The 15,259-nt window shown below is 39.5% G+C and overlaps 1 protein-coding gene across 1 annotated transcript in view; it reads left to right on the forward strand.

Moving 5' to 3' along the window:
- Positions 1-15,259, forward strand: part of ofcc1 (orofacial cleft 1 candidate 1) — a 90,643-nt gene that overhangs the window by 26,963 nt on the left and 48,421 nt on the right. Inside the window, exons 9-12 of the mRNA XM_086151640.1 lie at positions 4,064-4,306; positions 8,330-8,478; positions 9,171-9,285; positions 9,926-10,229. Coding sequence (XP_086007766.1) covers positions 4,064-4,306; positions 8,330-8,478; positions 9,171-9,285; positions 9,926-10,229 — 811 coding nt within the window. The remainder of the gene's footprint in view (positions 1-4,063; positions 4,307-8,329; positions 8,479-9,170; positions 9,286-9,925; positions 10,230-15,259) is intronic.

Below are 15,259 nucleotides of genomic sequence, written 5' to 3' on the forward strand. Positions count from 1 at the left end.
CCCAGTCACAGGCAGGCCAGAGCCCCAGTGATATTGCTTTATTTTGAGGAATTAAGAGAGGTAGTGTGGAGACAGAGCAAAGCAAGCGCTTATTACATTTCAACTGATAAGATTGAAAGGCTGAGAAATGGAGAGAGCAGTGGACAGAAAGAATGAGAGAGTGATCAGGTGGAAAGTGTTTTGTTGTGGTGTTATTAGATTTAGCTGCTGTTGGCTACCCAGTGAAACAACCAAACCAGTCCAACAGGCAGGTGGCTGCTAACATGGTTAGTTTGTAAGGTGAGATGTGTGTGTGTGTGTGTGTGTGTGTGTGTGTGTGTGTGTGTGTGTGTGTGTGTGTGTGTGTGTATTACTTTTGGAAGCCATTTGCTTAGTGCACTTGGGGAAGGCAAGGAAGACATGGTCAATTATGGTCAAATGGCAGAACTCCCAGAATCCCTCTCTTTAAAATCACACCCTATCTGGCAGGTAAAGTCATATTTCACAACCCACACACACAAGCACATACACACAAACACACATACATATCTGGGAAAAACACAAACTGACATACAATTTAATCGCAAAGGGGGTTGTGTCTCAGGAGTGTATATTGATCCGAAAATGTTTACCAATTGTCAGAAAAGGCAAGATCACTTGATCACAAACAATTAGGTGATGTAATTACGTGAAATCATACGATGGATGGAATCCCTCGTTTAAAAAAAATCCTCTCCTCCTCAAAATGGATAATGATCATGCGCATGGCAACACAAAAAATGTTCCACTTTGAGCAAATGGCTTTCTGATACAGAATGTTAACCATCTAGCTCGATCTTATATACAACAGTTTTACCCCAGCTTTGTCTGGATGGTGGTTTTAGGAATATAAGTAGGAGGGAAACGGAGATGAAAAAGGGTAGAGATGAGAAAAAAAAAGTAAGTGGGAAAGAGACTGAATCTGCAGCTTTAGCAGTAGCATCACCAGCTGTGGGAGGAGTGTGCTGTTGTGTTGCATCTGGGGATGAGGCTGCCATGCCACCGTGCTGGCTTAAAGATGTAATGAATCTTCAGTCAGGGGCTTTCCTTCCAGGGTGACAACTGGCTTTGAGGAAGGTTGTAAATGCAGGGGAGATTGTGGTATAATTCCTCAGACTGGCGTTTGTGCCCCCCAGTCACCATTCGATTATCTCCCAAATTGCTGTGTTTCACTGAGATAAAGATTTTTTATGGCTTGCTGACTTGAAACAACCGGCACAGGCAGAATAGGGGGCAGAAGAGGGAGAGGGATAGAGAGAAAGTGAGGGAGAGACAGCAATGGCCAAACCTGCTACGCATAGTAATTTCCTTTGGTAAATGACAAAATCTTTGTTTATATGACATTTCCCTAAAATTACTGCAGCTGGATGAATCTGAAATATAAAATGTCACATTTGGCATGCAAAACTATGAAAATATATTTCTGTGCAAAATTCATGGAGGCATTTAATTTAGAACGTGTTTAATAACTATGGCAGCCTGCATCAGTAATCCTGCCCGGAGGTCCCAAAAAGATTGTCATATTTATTCTCTCCTTTCTTCACCCCCCTCCTTCATTCTGAAGCCAAAAAATTTTAAGGGTAAATGTTCATTGTTAATTAAGATTTACTAATTAAAATGAAAATAATTAACGCGAAAGCTTAATCTCTGAATATTAGCCCATACTTAGAAAGAAAGGAAGTTTTTGTATGTGGCATTTCCTGTCTCTATTAAGAGTGCATTTTGTGTGATCAGTCAATGTGTGGAAAGCCCTGAAAAGATATTTCAGCGAAAGGGCGGCTGCTTGCCAGCAAAACCATGGAGGATCCCTCACTGGAGCCTTTGATCTCATCTGTAGGAGTGCTGTAATGTTATGGCACTTTAGGCACAACTCGGGCTCAGGGCAAACAAACCACCTCTGATATGGAAAATTGGCTCACGTCACCTTTTACCTTTGCCTCTGTGTCTTCAGTGTCTCTTATGATGCCTGTGCAAAGCATGTGAGCCAGATAATAACATACCTTTTAAAGACGTAGAGAGCGCGCATTAGAGACCACTGTGATTATATTATTTTTATTCCGGTCTTCTATTAACCTCCTCCTTTCTTTCCAGTCTGCAAGCAGTGAGGCCTCTGTTAACCCCTCCCGGATGTGTGGGCTAAACCCCTTTACCACCAATTAATTTCATTTTGGCACAAATCATTTTTTGTTGTTTTGGTATGCAAGTAAGCACCCAGTGAAAAGATCGAGGGGCATTACTGAAGGGCTTGGTGCACATCCGCCCCTTCCAGTAGTTACCGTTTGCTGTTGCAGTGTGTCTGTTAACATGTTGTGTTGCCTTAACACTTTGCATTGTAAACCAAATATCTGATGCAGTGAGTATGTACTGTATGTGTAGAAGACGGTCTTGAGGTGAGGTAGGGGTGGTGAACCCCGGGAACTACGGTGGGCCCTCCTCGTCCACTCAGAACAAGGCCAGGGTCAGGATCTCCTAGTTCCTTAGAACATAACTCCTATACTAAGTAAGAACATAAAATAAAGAGGCATTAAGAGATGTTGATTAGACAGAGCTGTATCACCTGCCTAAAATTTACTCAAGGGTAGATGAATTAGGATAGGATAAGAATGGATAGGATAGGACAGGATAGGATAGAATAGAATAGAATAGAATAGAATAGAATAGAACAGAATGGAATAGAATAGAATAGAATAGAATAGAATAGAATAGAAAATGAGGGGATAGCATAGGATGAGATAGAATAGGATACGATACGATACAATGCAATATGGTACAATACGATACTAGAACAGTGGTATTACGAAACCACTGTGGATTTCAAAGGATAAATGGACTGCATTTTCAGCAGCTGCACAACACAACAATATTCATAGCTAGGTATGATTTGGCATTTACTTATCAACTGACCTCTTCCCTATGTAGACTTACCTACAGATCACAGATTAACTCAGTTCCTTCTTTTGTCACTCATTTGAAAGCATCAGGTCAGATGGGGCCAAAAAATTCAAGCTCCTACCATTTTTTTGGCTTGAGTAGATCTCACTTTCTGATTGGATATGATTTGATCTCCTACAGCTCATAATGGATATGTGTATCATGGATCCCCTGTTTTTGTATACCGTAGAAATATTTATACAGTATGAGGTGATAAAAAGATGAATGAAAAATGTAAAAAAAAAAAAAAACACTTGAGTAAATTTCTTCCCACAAAATAAAAACAAGAACAGTTTTTAGAGTTCACTTTGGAAAAAATGAAAACTCAAAACTCAAAAATACTTTTATACTAAACTGAACACTGCAGGGTACATCCACAAGGCAGGGGGCCCCGCGGTTATACCAGAACTTGCTGGGGGGATTATGTATCCTATCTGGACTAGGAAAGCCATGATAAATGAAGCCTCAAACTAGCACAGTAAATGCCTTTAGATTTACCCTCATACAGCACAAAAGTTCAGTGTGTTTGCTTATCCATCCATCCTTTCATCAAGTTAAACATTGTCAACGCTGTATCTGGTACCAAGTCCTGGTGATTAAGGTAACACAGATAGCATTTTCTTAACAAAATCCCAACTGGTTCCTTGGCCAAATGAGATATCTTATCCCCTTGCGGCTTCTTTGTTCTGCTCACTTGTCAGATCCTCACGCTGTCCCTATAACTATGGACCAAATACAGTACAATTAATTGTATTCCTTCATCCTAAAGCCTTTGACATTAAAAACATTCATCAATCTGTAAGTTGAAAACTTCACCTCTAAAGGCCACGCCCTGTGGAGCCTTTTGTTCCTATTCGATACTGAACCTACACTTCTCATGTCCCTTCCAACAAGAATATATCAAATAACCAATGTGCTATTTATTACATTTGCACCCTTGTTGTATGAGCCCTAAGCACCTGAGAGACAGGTCAATTATTTATGTACTGTCCACTTTTTTGTAATAGTGGATGGGTTTCATTCACAGAAATATAATCATATAGCTTATAGTATGAACAAAACGAACCACCGTTTTTATGGAATATTCTGATAGTATGGACTGTGTGTATTGTAGATGAACCCGCACAGGAGTCTACAGTCCATGGAGATATGTGTGCGATGTCTAAGAGCCACCAAAGATAAACTTCCGAGGGGATTGTACTCTGTCAGTGTGGCTCTTCACAGTCGTCTCGGGGGTCCGGCCCTGGCTTTGTCCAAGAAGAAAGAGCAAAAAGAATGGACGGTATTGACCGACCCCGTCAAACACCAGGGTCGCTTCTATGACATCGACCTGCACTTTAACAAGAACTTGATCATGGTAAGCATGGCTTTCACAGGATTTCATTAATATATCTCATCAACAATTGTGATTTGAAAGCAACAACAAAAAAATATTAAGAGATGCTATATCTGAGGTCCTTTGGACAAAGCAGCAGTTGTGTGTTTAAAAACAGCTTATCCTCCTTGATTTTATTATTAAAAAACTGAATAAAATGTCTCATAATTCAATTGGTGAAATCATAGGCAGTGGGGTTCACAGATAAGGCCTCAGAGACTTACACATATGTTTAATTTGGGTGATAATACCAGGTTGCGGCTATTTCCATGTAGTCAGATCCTTTCTTGAATCTAAACAGGGTAACCTCACAATCAATTTTACAATTCACATTTTTACTGATGCCCAAAAATTAGAAAAAAAAATGACTATGGCTTTCATTAAAGACCACTAATCAATTTTATTTAGTGATGCTTTTGATTGGTAATTCACTTAAAAATGAGAAAGATTGTATTTCGAAGAAATACTCATTGTATCGCAAACATTGCCATTGAACATGCCATGCCATCACAAATTTTCCACAAGGTTCTCTTTATATTGGTTTTAAATTCCTACTCTCTTTTTTTTTCATAGTTATTGAGAAGACTCTACAATTTTGATATTTAAAGGGTTATGAGAAGTTTTATTATTGTAAAAGATGGCATATGAAAATATGCCACAGACAGCCTCTAGGATTTTCTCTGGGGATCATCACATGAATTAAACAGCAACTTTTCAAACATGACATTTAATCCATGCATGTAAATCAAACCCAAGATCAATTATTCATTTGTATAAAGGAGTAATGTTTTATTGGAATGAAAATTAAGTGCAAATGCAGTGAAAATTTTAGATTCCTTTCTACATGTCTTTGAGCATCAGTAACACAGTTAAGATGGATCAGAAAGATAAAAGAAAAGAAAAGTTAAGTAAGATTAACTAAATAATTTCTTTTTCTTTTTTTTCCTATCCTTCTCTCCTATGTATAGAGTGTTAACTAATGATTACCCTACTTCCCTGACAGAATCAAACATGTTATAGTTGTGGGTTACCGTAGTGACACGACACATCAGTTTGCATGAAATGAAATCCATACAGATCTTAAAACCACTTTCCAAAACGCTCTGATTTAAAAAGGAAAAAGAAAACCTTCTTTTGAGGCGACGCTAATCTCAAAAACCCACAGATTTATTTTGGATGGTCGATAATGACCAGTGGATTAAAACTCTTCATTCATGTTTATTCATTTATGATATAAAAAAAACAAACAAAGAAAAAGCAAAACAGAAGTGAAAGTAAATGCGTTGTCCCCCTCCTGGTTCCATAGTTTTGTTCCCGGCACAGAATCGAGGCTTCTTCTGATGGCAACACTAAAGGCCTTGGCTGGAGCGTTTAGCTCGCGTGGACACTGTCAATATACTAGTGGGTGTATTCACTGCGCCAGAGCATCCTGATAAGATTGTCTCCAGCTCCAATCAGACATAAAGAATGGGGTAAAAGCTGGCATCAACTGAATGCAGACCTGGCATCTGATTCAGAGGTAGAAAAGGTTTAAGTACAGCATGGTAAATGCCTCATGACACTCACCCTCCCTCTTTCTCTTCCCAAACCCCTCTGCTATTGACAAACCTGTTGTTGTTGTCCTCGATCGTAGTGGCAGAATCACTGATCAGATTTGTGAGACTGATCGGGATTGGCTTGGCTGTTTTCTATCTATCCCCTTGCCCACACTATGGCGCACGATTTTAGAAGTGCTTGCAGAGCCTTCTTAGAGGAAATGAGGAATTAGTGATAGTAGGAGGAAGCCAGGAGCTTATTTTCTTTCCTCCCTCTCTCTTCCCAGCCTTCTTTCATTCATCATTCGCTTTGCATGTCGGGTTTCTTAGATTTAGAAAAAAATGAGTGCAGTTCAGTCAGAAGTGTCTCAGATGTGCTGGAAAATAGCACCACTCAAGAAAAGATAGGTTTAAAGCTGAATGCATGGATGCAGAACATCTCAACATCTATTCCCTTGTCACATTAGGGTCAAAATGACTGATTTCACATTTCAAAAGAGAAATAATAAAAGCATTGTTTTCCTTAACCTGACATTCCTTGACTGCAGTCTATAAAACTAGGGCTGGCAAGGAGCCCATTTTTCGTTGCTGATATAAATCTCAAAATCAGCTTAGGTATGTGGCTCACACGTCTCTTAAAGGAGACTTAGACAGAGTGCCTCTTCAGAAAGACAGATAATTTGTTTGGTTTTTAGTTAGTTTTAGAGAATTTCTAAATGTTGGAAAAGTAATGTTGATGTCCATCCACCCATTTTCTGCCACTTATCCTGCACTCAGGGTCACCGAGGATGCCAGAGCCGATCACACCCCGTGTCATCGGGCAAGACACGGGGTGCCGCAGTCAATTGCAGGGCTACATACTGTATATAGACAAACATCCATTCACTCTGGGAAATGTATCTCAATTTTTTCCAGTTAACCCACATGTTTTTTGACTGTGGGAAGAAATCCACGCAGACAGAAAGGCCCCCCTGTCGGAATCGAACCAGGGTCCTTTGTGCTGTGAGGCCGGAGCTCTAACCACTATTTACCAATTGTTGTTGTTCTATTCTCTGACTGACAAAAAATAGGCAAAAAGGCAACATTTAAATTAAGAAAGAATTTCTATACACATCGTCACTCATACAATCAATCATGTTCAGTGTCTCATTTTCAGGAAATTAATTTCCAACACAGATTTGATTGATTATAAAAAATAAGTATGCAAATTATCTATACGGGTCTTAGACTGAAGATAATACTTTATTCTGTTGCTTACAAAACAGCAATTAATGTCACTGGTTGCAGAAGCACAACATCCAAAAAGTGAACAGTTCAAAAGGGAAGAGCATTCAAAAAAGCCTGTTCTGTAATTTTTCTGCTAATATCTGTTTTTCTCTCCCTTTAAGGTAATTTGTGGTCTTTCAGGTTCTTTACATTTTTCAGGAATAATATGATTTTTGCTGGATTGATATTTTTTACTCATACTCTGTCTTTCTAATAGGTGCGGAAAGACTAAAAATCACACTTGGTTGTCAGAAACCTTGTAGCGTTGTCCCTTTCCAAATTCACATGCATGGAATAATACAGTACATGTCAACACGTATGCACACACACACACACACACACACACACACACACACACACACACACACACACACACTTACACTGTCAAATAAATATTTATGCGAGCCATATTTCTGACGATAAATGAATAATATGAAATACCCTCAATAGACGTAATGTGTGTAATATTATACCATAAATTCCTGTCCTGAGCCAGACACTACGCTCATCATTTCACAGGTGCATACAAAAACCATATTCGGGGGGGAGCAGTAGGGATAGACATGATTTATGTGTTAAAAGAAGTCCTCTGTGTGTTGCATTACAACTAATAAAGGGATAAAATATTTCTACCAGGTGATGGATGAAGTTTCACACACCTCACCGTCAGTTCATTTTTTAAGAAAACCCACCATATTCTGGGTAAATAAGAATGTGTGTGTTTGTCACGGACTGCAAACCACTTATAATATTTCCCTCATGCAAGATACCCTTAATATTATCAGTCTGATTGATGGTGGCCCCACCGCAGAGTAAATTTACTAACTGTCAGCTCGCAGACTGCAACGGCATTCTGAACTTTTTCTGCCCCGTGTTTGATGCTGACAGTATCTATCAGCTGAACATCTCTGTTTGGCAGTTTGTAGAGGTGGGCCGGTAGGAGTGTCAGTTAAGAAAGCTCATAAAAAAAGACCGCGGAAATAAGTTGGAGGAGGGTTTTACGTGTAGTATGTAGATTAAGTAGATCCCTGGGGGGTTTGTACTGGTTTTACCTACCGTGTGTCTGTTTGTCATTGGTTTCATCATTCTTGGCAACTTCATCAGCGCTCTATGTGCACTATTAATCTGCACATGTTGCAGCTGCGGGCATTTCATCTGAATGGGAGTGGTTGTGACTTTCTTTTGCCCCGGTTTGTGACTGCAGATCCTACCCGCAGCCTGTGAGATCATCCCTTCCATGGTTCTTGTGTTCAGACTGATAGCACTACAGGGACAGAACAGCCACATTAGCTCTGTGCTGGCCTGGGGGGCCTTTCCTGTTTGCGGGCCTTACCTTGGCCTTGTTCAAGGCAGGTAGGTCTTACTTATTTAACTTACTGAGGTAAGTTCATTCTAAGGTATGCGGTTACGGCCTCTTTTCTGACTTTGCAAGTGGCAAATCAGTGTGGCAAATCAGTTTAAAGAAAATAACACGGAAAAACATTTTGTCAACATTGTTTTCAATTATTTGCCATGTTTGCAAAAAATATTGAAATGTATCATGTCAATAGACAAGGCACCCAGAGTCATTGTTGAAATATTTGGAAATTTAAAATAATTTTAATAAAAATGCATACCCATGATTATTTATTGATACTTTTAGCTCCAGAAGTGATGGTTAAATGTTAATCTGAATGGAGGAAACAAAAATGGACCTTTAAACATGAATTTTAAATCATGGTGAGTAAATAAAATGCTATGAAACCTCAACTGGCTAGAAACAAAGATTAACCTTTGGAAAGTACCATACTTTTGGCAAGGACTTTCTTTTAGGTGGATCAATTACACAGGGATTATATTTGGACTGGTAGTGAACCTCCAGCAGTTTCTCAATGGTTCAGAGAACAGTTTTGCTCACTTGATATATTCCTTTTGGAAGACACTGAGAGCGGTTTGCATTTTATCATTATTATGTGTTACAGACGCAATTTTTGTGGGCCTCTGCTTTTAAATGCATCCTGTCAAACATGTTCTTGTGGCCAACACTTTATTTATTGTTGATCTAGGTACAAAACCCCGCTGCTGAGGGGCGAGCCGACCTCACAACTGGACCAGTTTAAAAAAATTGAATCCCTCATCTCCTCAGATCTCAGCCACTGGCTGTGCAACATGTACTTTCAGGTGCTTGTGTGTGTGTGTGTGTGTGAGTGTGAGTGTGTGTGCGTGTGTGCCTGGAAGAGGAGGGGACTCCTCTTCATCTCTCTCTTTGTTCTCAGCCTCATTGAATTGCATTGGGAGATTGTAACCCCCAAAAACAAACAAGAACCACATCTTCTACGCTCAAATTCTGGACGGTTTTTGGCTGATGCATTGATTATATTAGAGCACATCTTAATTAGATTAAAGGACAAACAAAGCCTTCTTTCTTGGTTGTGACTTTTTATTTATCCCACTGACTGTGACATATTGTTTGTGTTATGGCACTATCGTTTCCACAAGCTACAGTTACTTTCCCGGAGAGAAGTAAATCATTTTGTAAATTCCGGTTGCCTAGTATACTTGCCAGTGGCGTGTGCAATATTCATATTGATTACCATAGTGATCTTATTTAAAGTATTTATATCATCAATGTGCACTGGGTAAAATTCCTATGGTTGATAACTGATAAATTGTAATTTCTGTACTTTGATCAAAAACATCTGCACTATAATTGCACACATGTTGTTCCTCATAAACACTGCCTAAAGGGTCTGGCAATGCGGTGCTATAAACATGCTGATGAAAATCAAATAAAATATCTGCTGTTATTATTGGGTTTCAGGTAAAGAGATTTTCACCTGAATCATCTGCAACGTCACACACCTCCATCACTCCACAAATATCCCCGTCAGACCCCACAGTCATGCCTCAACCGGAGGTCCATCATCATCACCCGCTATCCAAGCACTGCCCTGGTTCCCAACTCTGTCCTCAGCCTGCTCACTCCCAGTCCCAATTTTATCCCCCCAAACTGCCTCATGCCAACTGCTGTTGTGGAACAGGGGACTCCACCCTGGTACATTCTCACTGGGGGTCTCCCCTCCACCTGTCAGCTGATTCTGCTTGCTCTTCGTCATCTATGCCAGGTAGGGTTCCAATGTTAAAACCCCCGACTATGCCACAGTAGGGAGAAAATGTCACCCTAATGTCACTTGCATTGGGAAAGGAAGAATGGCAGGTCTTATTTACAGCATGTCTCAACTGACGTGACTGAGCTCAAGGGCAGGGTTGGATGAATTGGACAGAACTTACTAGACAGAAACTCAAACAATATAAATTAAACTGAGTTGCCACGCTTGAAAGCATACCCCAACCAATACACCAAAGTATTCATAAGAGCACAGAAAAAAAAAAAAAAATTGATCAGTAAGAATAACAATGATGAAGCCACAACCAGCCAAACTTGTTATATACAGTATTTTAAATGTTCCTTGTTATTTAGGCACTGTGGTGATGTATAATTGAACAGCATCCATGTGGTTGTTTTTGCATAATGATCTCTTCATTTGAGGACAAATACACATATTCTATCAAAGAATAACTTTGTAGTACTGGCCGTCCCCTCAGCAGACATAGGGGGGTCGCATGGTAATTTCTAATTTCCTCAAACGGGTACTTTCTGAGGCGCAACATTCCTTCATTTAAAATCGCTTATTTTTGGTATTATCTTAAAAGGAAACCCACGAAACCTGTGAAAGTTGATGTTTTCTTGTATCCTGTCCACACCAGTTTCAAACTTTGCTGTTTCCATGCATTTGAAGTCTGATTTAATATCATATTACATAAAGGAGCTTTTTCTTTTGTTTGATTGTTTTTTTTAAGAATGACTAAATGAGTGAATGATGAATGAGAAAGCAGCTCTAATTAATGAATCATATTTCTAAATAGAGCTGTTTTGATCCGTCCCAGCCCACTGTCTGACTCTCCTTATCTGCTTCTGGCTGCTGTCAAACTGTAATCCATCATATACTTCTGATGTCATTGATATTGGTCCCATTTCTTAAGAAATTACTCATATGCACTTATATTAAGTTAGTGGTTACTGTTGGTTCCCCTCCCTGTTGCTGCTGTCCGCAGGGTGCTCAGGTTTCCTGTTACAGTCTAAAGATATGCAGACTTGGTATTCCATTCCCAGGTGTGAGTTTTGAAATGCAAATTCCTGCACGATGGTCCTGTAACTGACAGGAGTTCACAATGTAATCTTAAAATCAGTATCGGTAAAAAGGCCACGATAATAAGCTTAAGTGGTGGTCTAAGCAAGGCTGCACTGAAGCTATCCTCATACAGATGCGGCTGTTGTTGCAATTGCTATTTTTGTTGACATCCAAAAATCCTCTGGCACAAACTCATTTGCCATTAATCAAACAAAAATGACTGACTCCCTACTTTGTTATTAATACATCCTATACGCGATACATTTTTCCTTATTCTTAACACACATACGGCTCATCTTTATTTAACAGTTGTCAAAAGTTTCTGGGGTGCTCTGCTTTAAACATCACACAGGCTTTTTAATTACAAATGAGTTGTGACAGGTCTGCTGGGTAGCACCCTGGCCCATTTTAAACGTGATGCTGGCTGACAGCTTGGCAGTGTTCTCCCAGTACTGAAACATGTGGAAGAAATTGGTCTTTTACATTTCACAGCTTGTCGCTTCCTCCGCCGGCTGACCTGTGACCCCCCACAGAGATCCTAACACCCACAAGGGAAGTGTCCCCAACGAACTGACTGCCTTTCCAGAAAGACAGAGTGTAGACAGGAGGGAAACACTCACTATGGGAGATTTATGTTCTTGCCACACAAGGCAAGAGTTACCTCGTCTCCTAAAAACGCTCGGCTGCATTGATACATAGAAATGGAAGCGCACACACATTACTGTAGGCAGGTGAGGAGGTGAACCTGATCCTTAAGTGAAACAGCGGATCAAAAGGTGTCCTGCCTTACCCCTCATTCACTGTGCTCCTTAAGCTGAACTGACGTTTTTCGCCTCATTGGCATAAGGATCTGTTCATGTTGCATTACCTGCGGTGCGAAATATGGCATTCAGATGTGGAGCTTACGTCAACATTGAAACAGTTTTAACCTAACCAAGAGTGGAAATCCAACACGGGAAAAGAGGAACAAATTATCCTGTTGTTCTGCAGTCCCCTGTCAAGTCTGGCTTCTTAAGACATTTCCTTCCCATTTCATGTCTGTTTTTTTTTGATGCATTCTGTTTGGAGAAGGACATCTTTGTGACACCTCGATTTTCCTCTACACCAATTTGTCTGGAATAGAGCAAGTATATGGAGACCCCTTTGTCGGGAAGGAACACACAGCAGAGCTTGACAGTGAGACGAGAAGTTTGTGTTCCTCAGGCTTTAAGTTAATTAATCCCCACAGAATAATAACAACTGTGAGGTGCTGAGTTGTCTGTTGCAGAACAAAACACACATGCCAATCAAAGAGATTAGTTTGATAGAAAAAATGTAAAGATCTTTTTTTTTTAAATTTGTTTCTTTTGGGCAAACTGTCCCAGTTGACTCATCCAGGCATAATGGAGTGTGTTTTGCTTTTTAACTGGAAGATTAGCTGGAGGCACCTTGGGTTAAGTGACCTTTCACATTAACTGAATTATCTAGTTACATAGGGTTTGTTTGAAACAAAATGACTAATTAAATTAGCGTCTCTTTTCATGATCGCTTTCAGTGGATCACAATGAGCATGCAGATAATCCGACCATGAGTCTGTAGCTCTTTCATTTTTGCTTTTATTCCTTTTTTTAGATCTCAACATGTATCCCCTTGAGCATGGACAGTGATTTTGAGGTTTCCTCTCTCTTCCGAGCGTAGCCATGCACTCTCAGGACGAGTTCTCCTCCAGGCCGGTCCCAGTCATCATAGTTACAAACCACAATGTTACATCATACCCTCTCAATCAGTTGCACACAGCATCCCACTGATTAATTCAACAATGCCTGTATTTCCAAAGAGAGGATTCCGTTTTTGTTTTTTTTTTTCTTGCAGATACCCATATACATTAAACATCCTCAGTGGGTGTGCTAATCACAAAGCCTCGAGGAGTGCAAGTTGAGGACAAACAAATACACTCATAGAAATCTGTTTCTTACCTCTGATATGCATAGAGAATTCCCAGTGCCTATGTGACAGATTTGACTTTCAAGAGCAAAAGATTTCACTTGTGAGTCCTGATTTGCAAATATGCGCATATTAATATTAATTAAGTCAACCGTTTTCATTAAAAGACAAAGGATTGCAAGAAATATAACCACGTAAAATCCTCACAAAAACAGTGGATCTCAGCACTGCAGGTGACTGATCTGATTCCTACGAAAATTTGGACCCATCGTCAGGTTATTGGGGAACGTTGTATGTGCAAGACCTGCCTTCTCAGGAGTTACCAGTGACACAATGATTGGGTCTTGATAGTGTTACTGCTCTCGGGTTTCTCTCCATCCATTGCTACTTTGAAAGAGGTTATGCGGTGGTGAGTTATCTCTAGCCAATGGAAAATGGTCTGTGCACAGATGTAAGTGTCTGCATATTAATATTTTTACTTATGCATTCTGTGTGTGGGTGCATCAATACAGTGTATGCACAGGATGTCTGTGTGAGTGTGTGTCTGTCTGTGTGTGTGTGTGTGTGTGTCGGTTTTAACACAATTTATAGCACAGGGGATAACAAGGAGTTTGTTGTTGGCCTTGAGTGCCCGGAGAGGCTAGAGTTGTGGCGGCTCTAGTGCTCCGAGTTCATGGACGTAGCCTTTAGCTGTCAAAGCTGTCGATGCTGCCTCCGTGTTCATTCTACACATTAACAAGTCAGGCCTTGCGTAATGTATTTGTTTGTATGTGTGTGTGTGTGTGTGTGTGTGTGTGTGTGTGTGTGTGTGTCTCAACAGTATCCCAATCAAGTATTTGAGTCTGTGTTTTCTGCTTATATAGTTTGGGGTGTTTTTGTCTGTATGTTAATGTTTGGAAGCTGCTGGCTATGGGATGCTATGCTCTGTCTTTTTGCACAGCACACTTTCCATAAATATAGTTTGTACCAAGCTCACAGTTTGAGCACTATGATACATTGTTCAAGTAGTGAAAAATAAGAGAAAAAGAAATGTTTATTTGGGATGTTCGGTTAAAATTTCTGAGGTAAAACTGTCTGAAATGTGTTTTGTATAGATTTTAATTTCAGCTGTTGTATGTCTGAGAAAGAAGAGGAAATGACATCAGAAAGGGTTTGGATGCCGTCAGATTATTCAAATGTCAACACCAACAAAAAATACACTTTACACTTATGTTATTACATAAAACAACTAAATATATAATTTTTCCATGGAGAAGAGAACAGTTCATATTGCTTTGTATCTGTAGGCGATCGAAATGTTTATCTGCACTGGTAATTAAGAACTACATCTGTAGTAAAATTAAATGTAATTTCAGAGTCCCCTAAAATAGCAGTGAACAGATTCATCCTGCCACTTATGGACAATTTAGCTGTCAAGAAATTCTGATATGTCACCTATACTTACGTTATTATTACTGATGTATTTCATCCTCCAGCAAGGAAAAAAAACCACCACAGAGGTTTCCATATGTATTATATAGATGTGACTGATTCCAAGGGGGAAAAGTTTCACATAGTGGGATTTTTACATGTATAAAGCTAAGGTTTACTTAATTACAACCTCCAGGCAATGCAGGAACCCTGTTTTAAAATTCTGTGAATGTTAATATGCTAAATAATGCAGATCTCCGACTCTTCAAGCATGAGACACACATCTGGCGGCTTACCATTTAAATTACAGTGAAAAAAAAGGACGGCAGAAAAAGGGAGTGAAGGAACAAGGGGGGTGGGTGGTGATGAAAAAGAGGAATATTGAAAATAAAATTAAAAAAAGGTATTAAAATAAAATATTTTGTTCTTTCTTTGTCTGATAGTTCAAGATTTAATGGTATAATTTAGAAATACACGGCTAGATTGAGAGGACAGAAGATCCCAAATTTGTTTTTTATGAAGAATCAGCAACTGAAAAAAATCTGTTACTTTTTCATGTTTCCACTCAGTAGACTAAAACATTTTCCTGAATTTAGAAAAACAAAAACAACATTAGCAGTGTCTTTAGA

The sequence above is a fragment of the Fistularia commersonii genome, chromosome 8 (genome assembly GCF_037954325.1).
Source record: "Fistularia commersonii isolate RoL2024-O1a breed Wild chromosome 8, RoL_Fcom_v1.0, whole genome shotgun sequence".
Taxonomy (NCBI): Eukaryota; Metazoa; Chordata; class Actinopteri; order Syngnathiformes; family Fistulariidae; genus Fistularia; species Fistularia commersonii.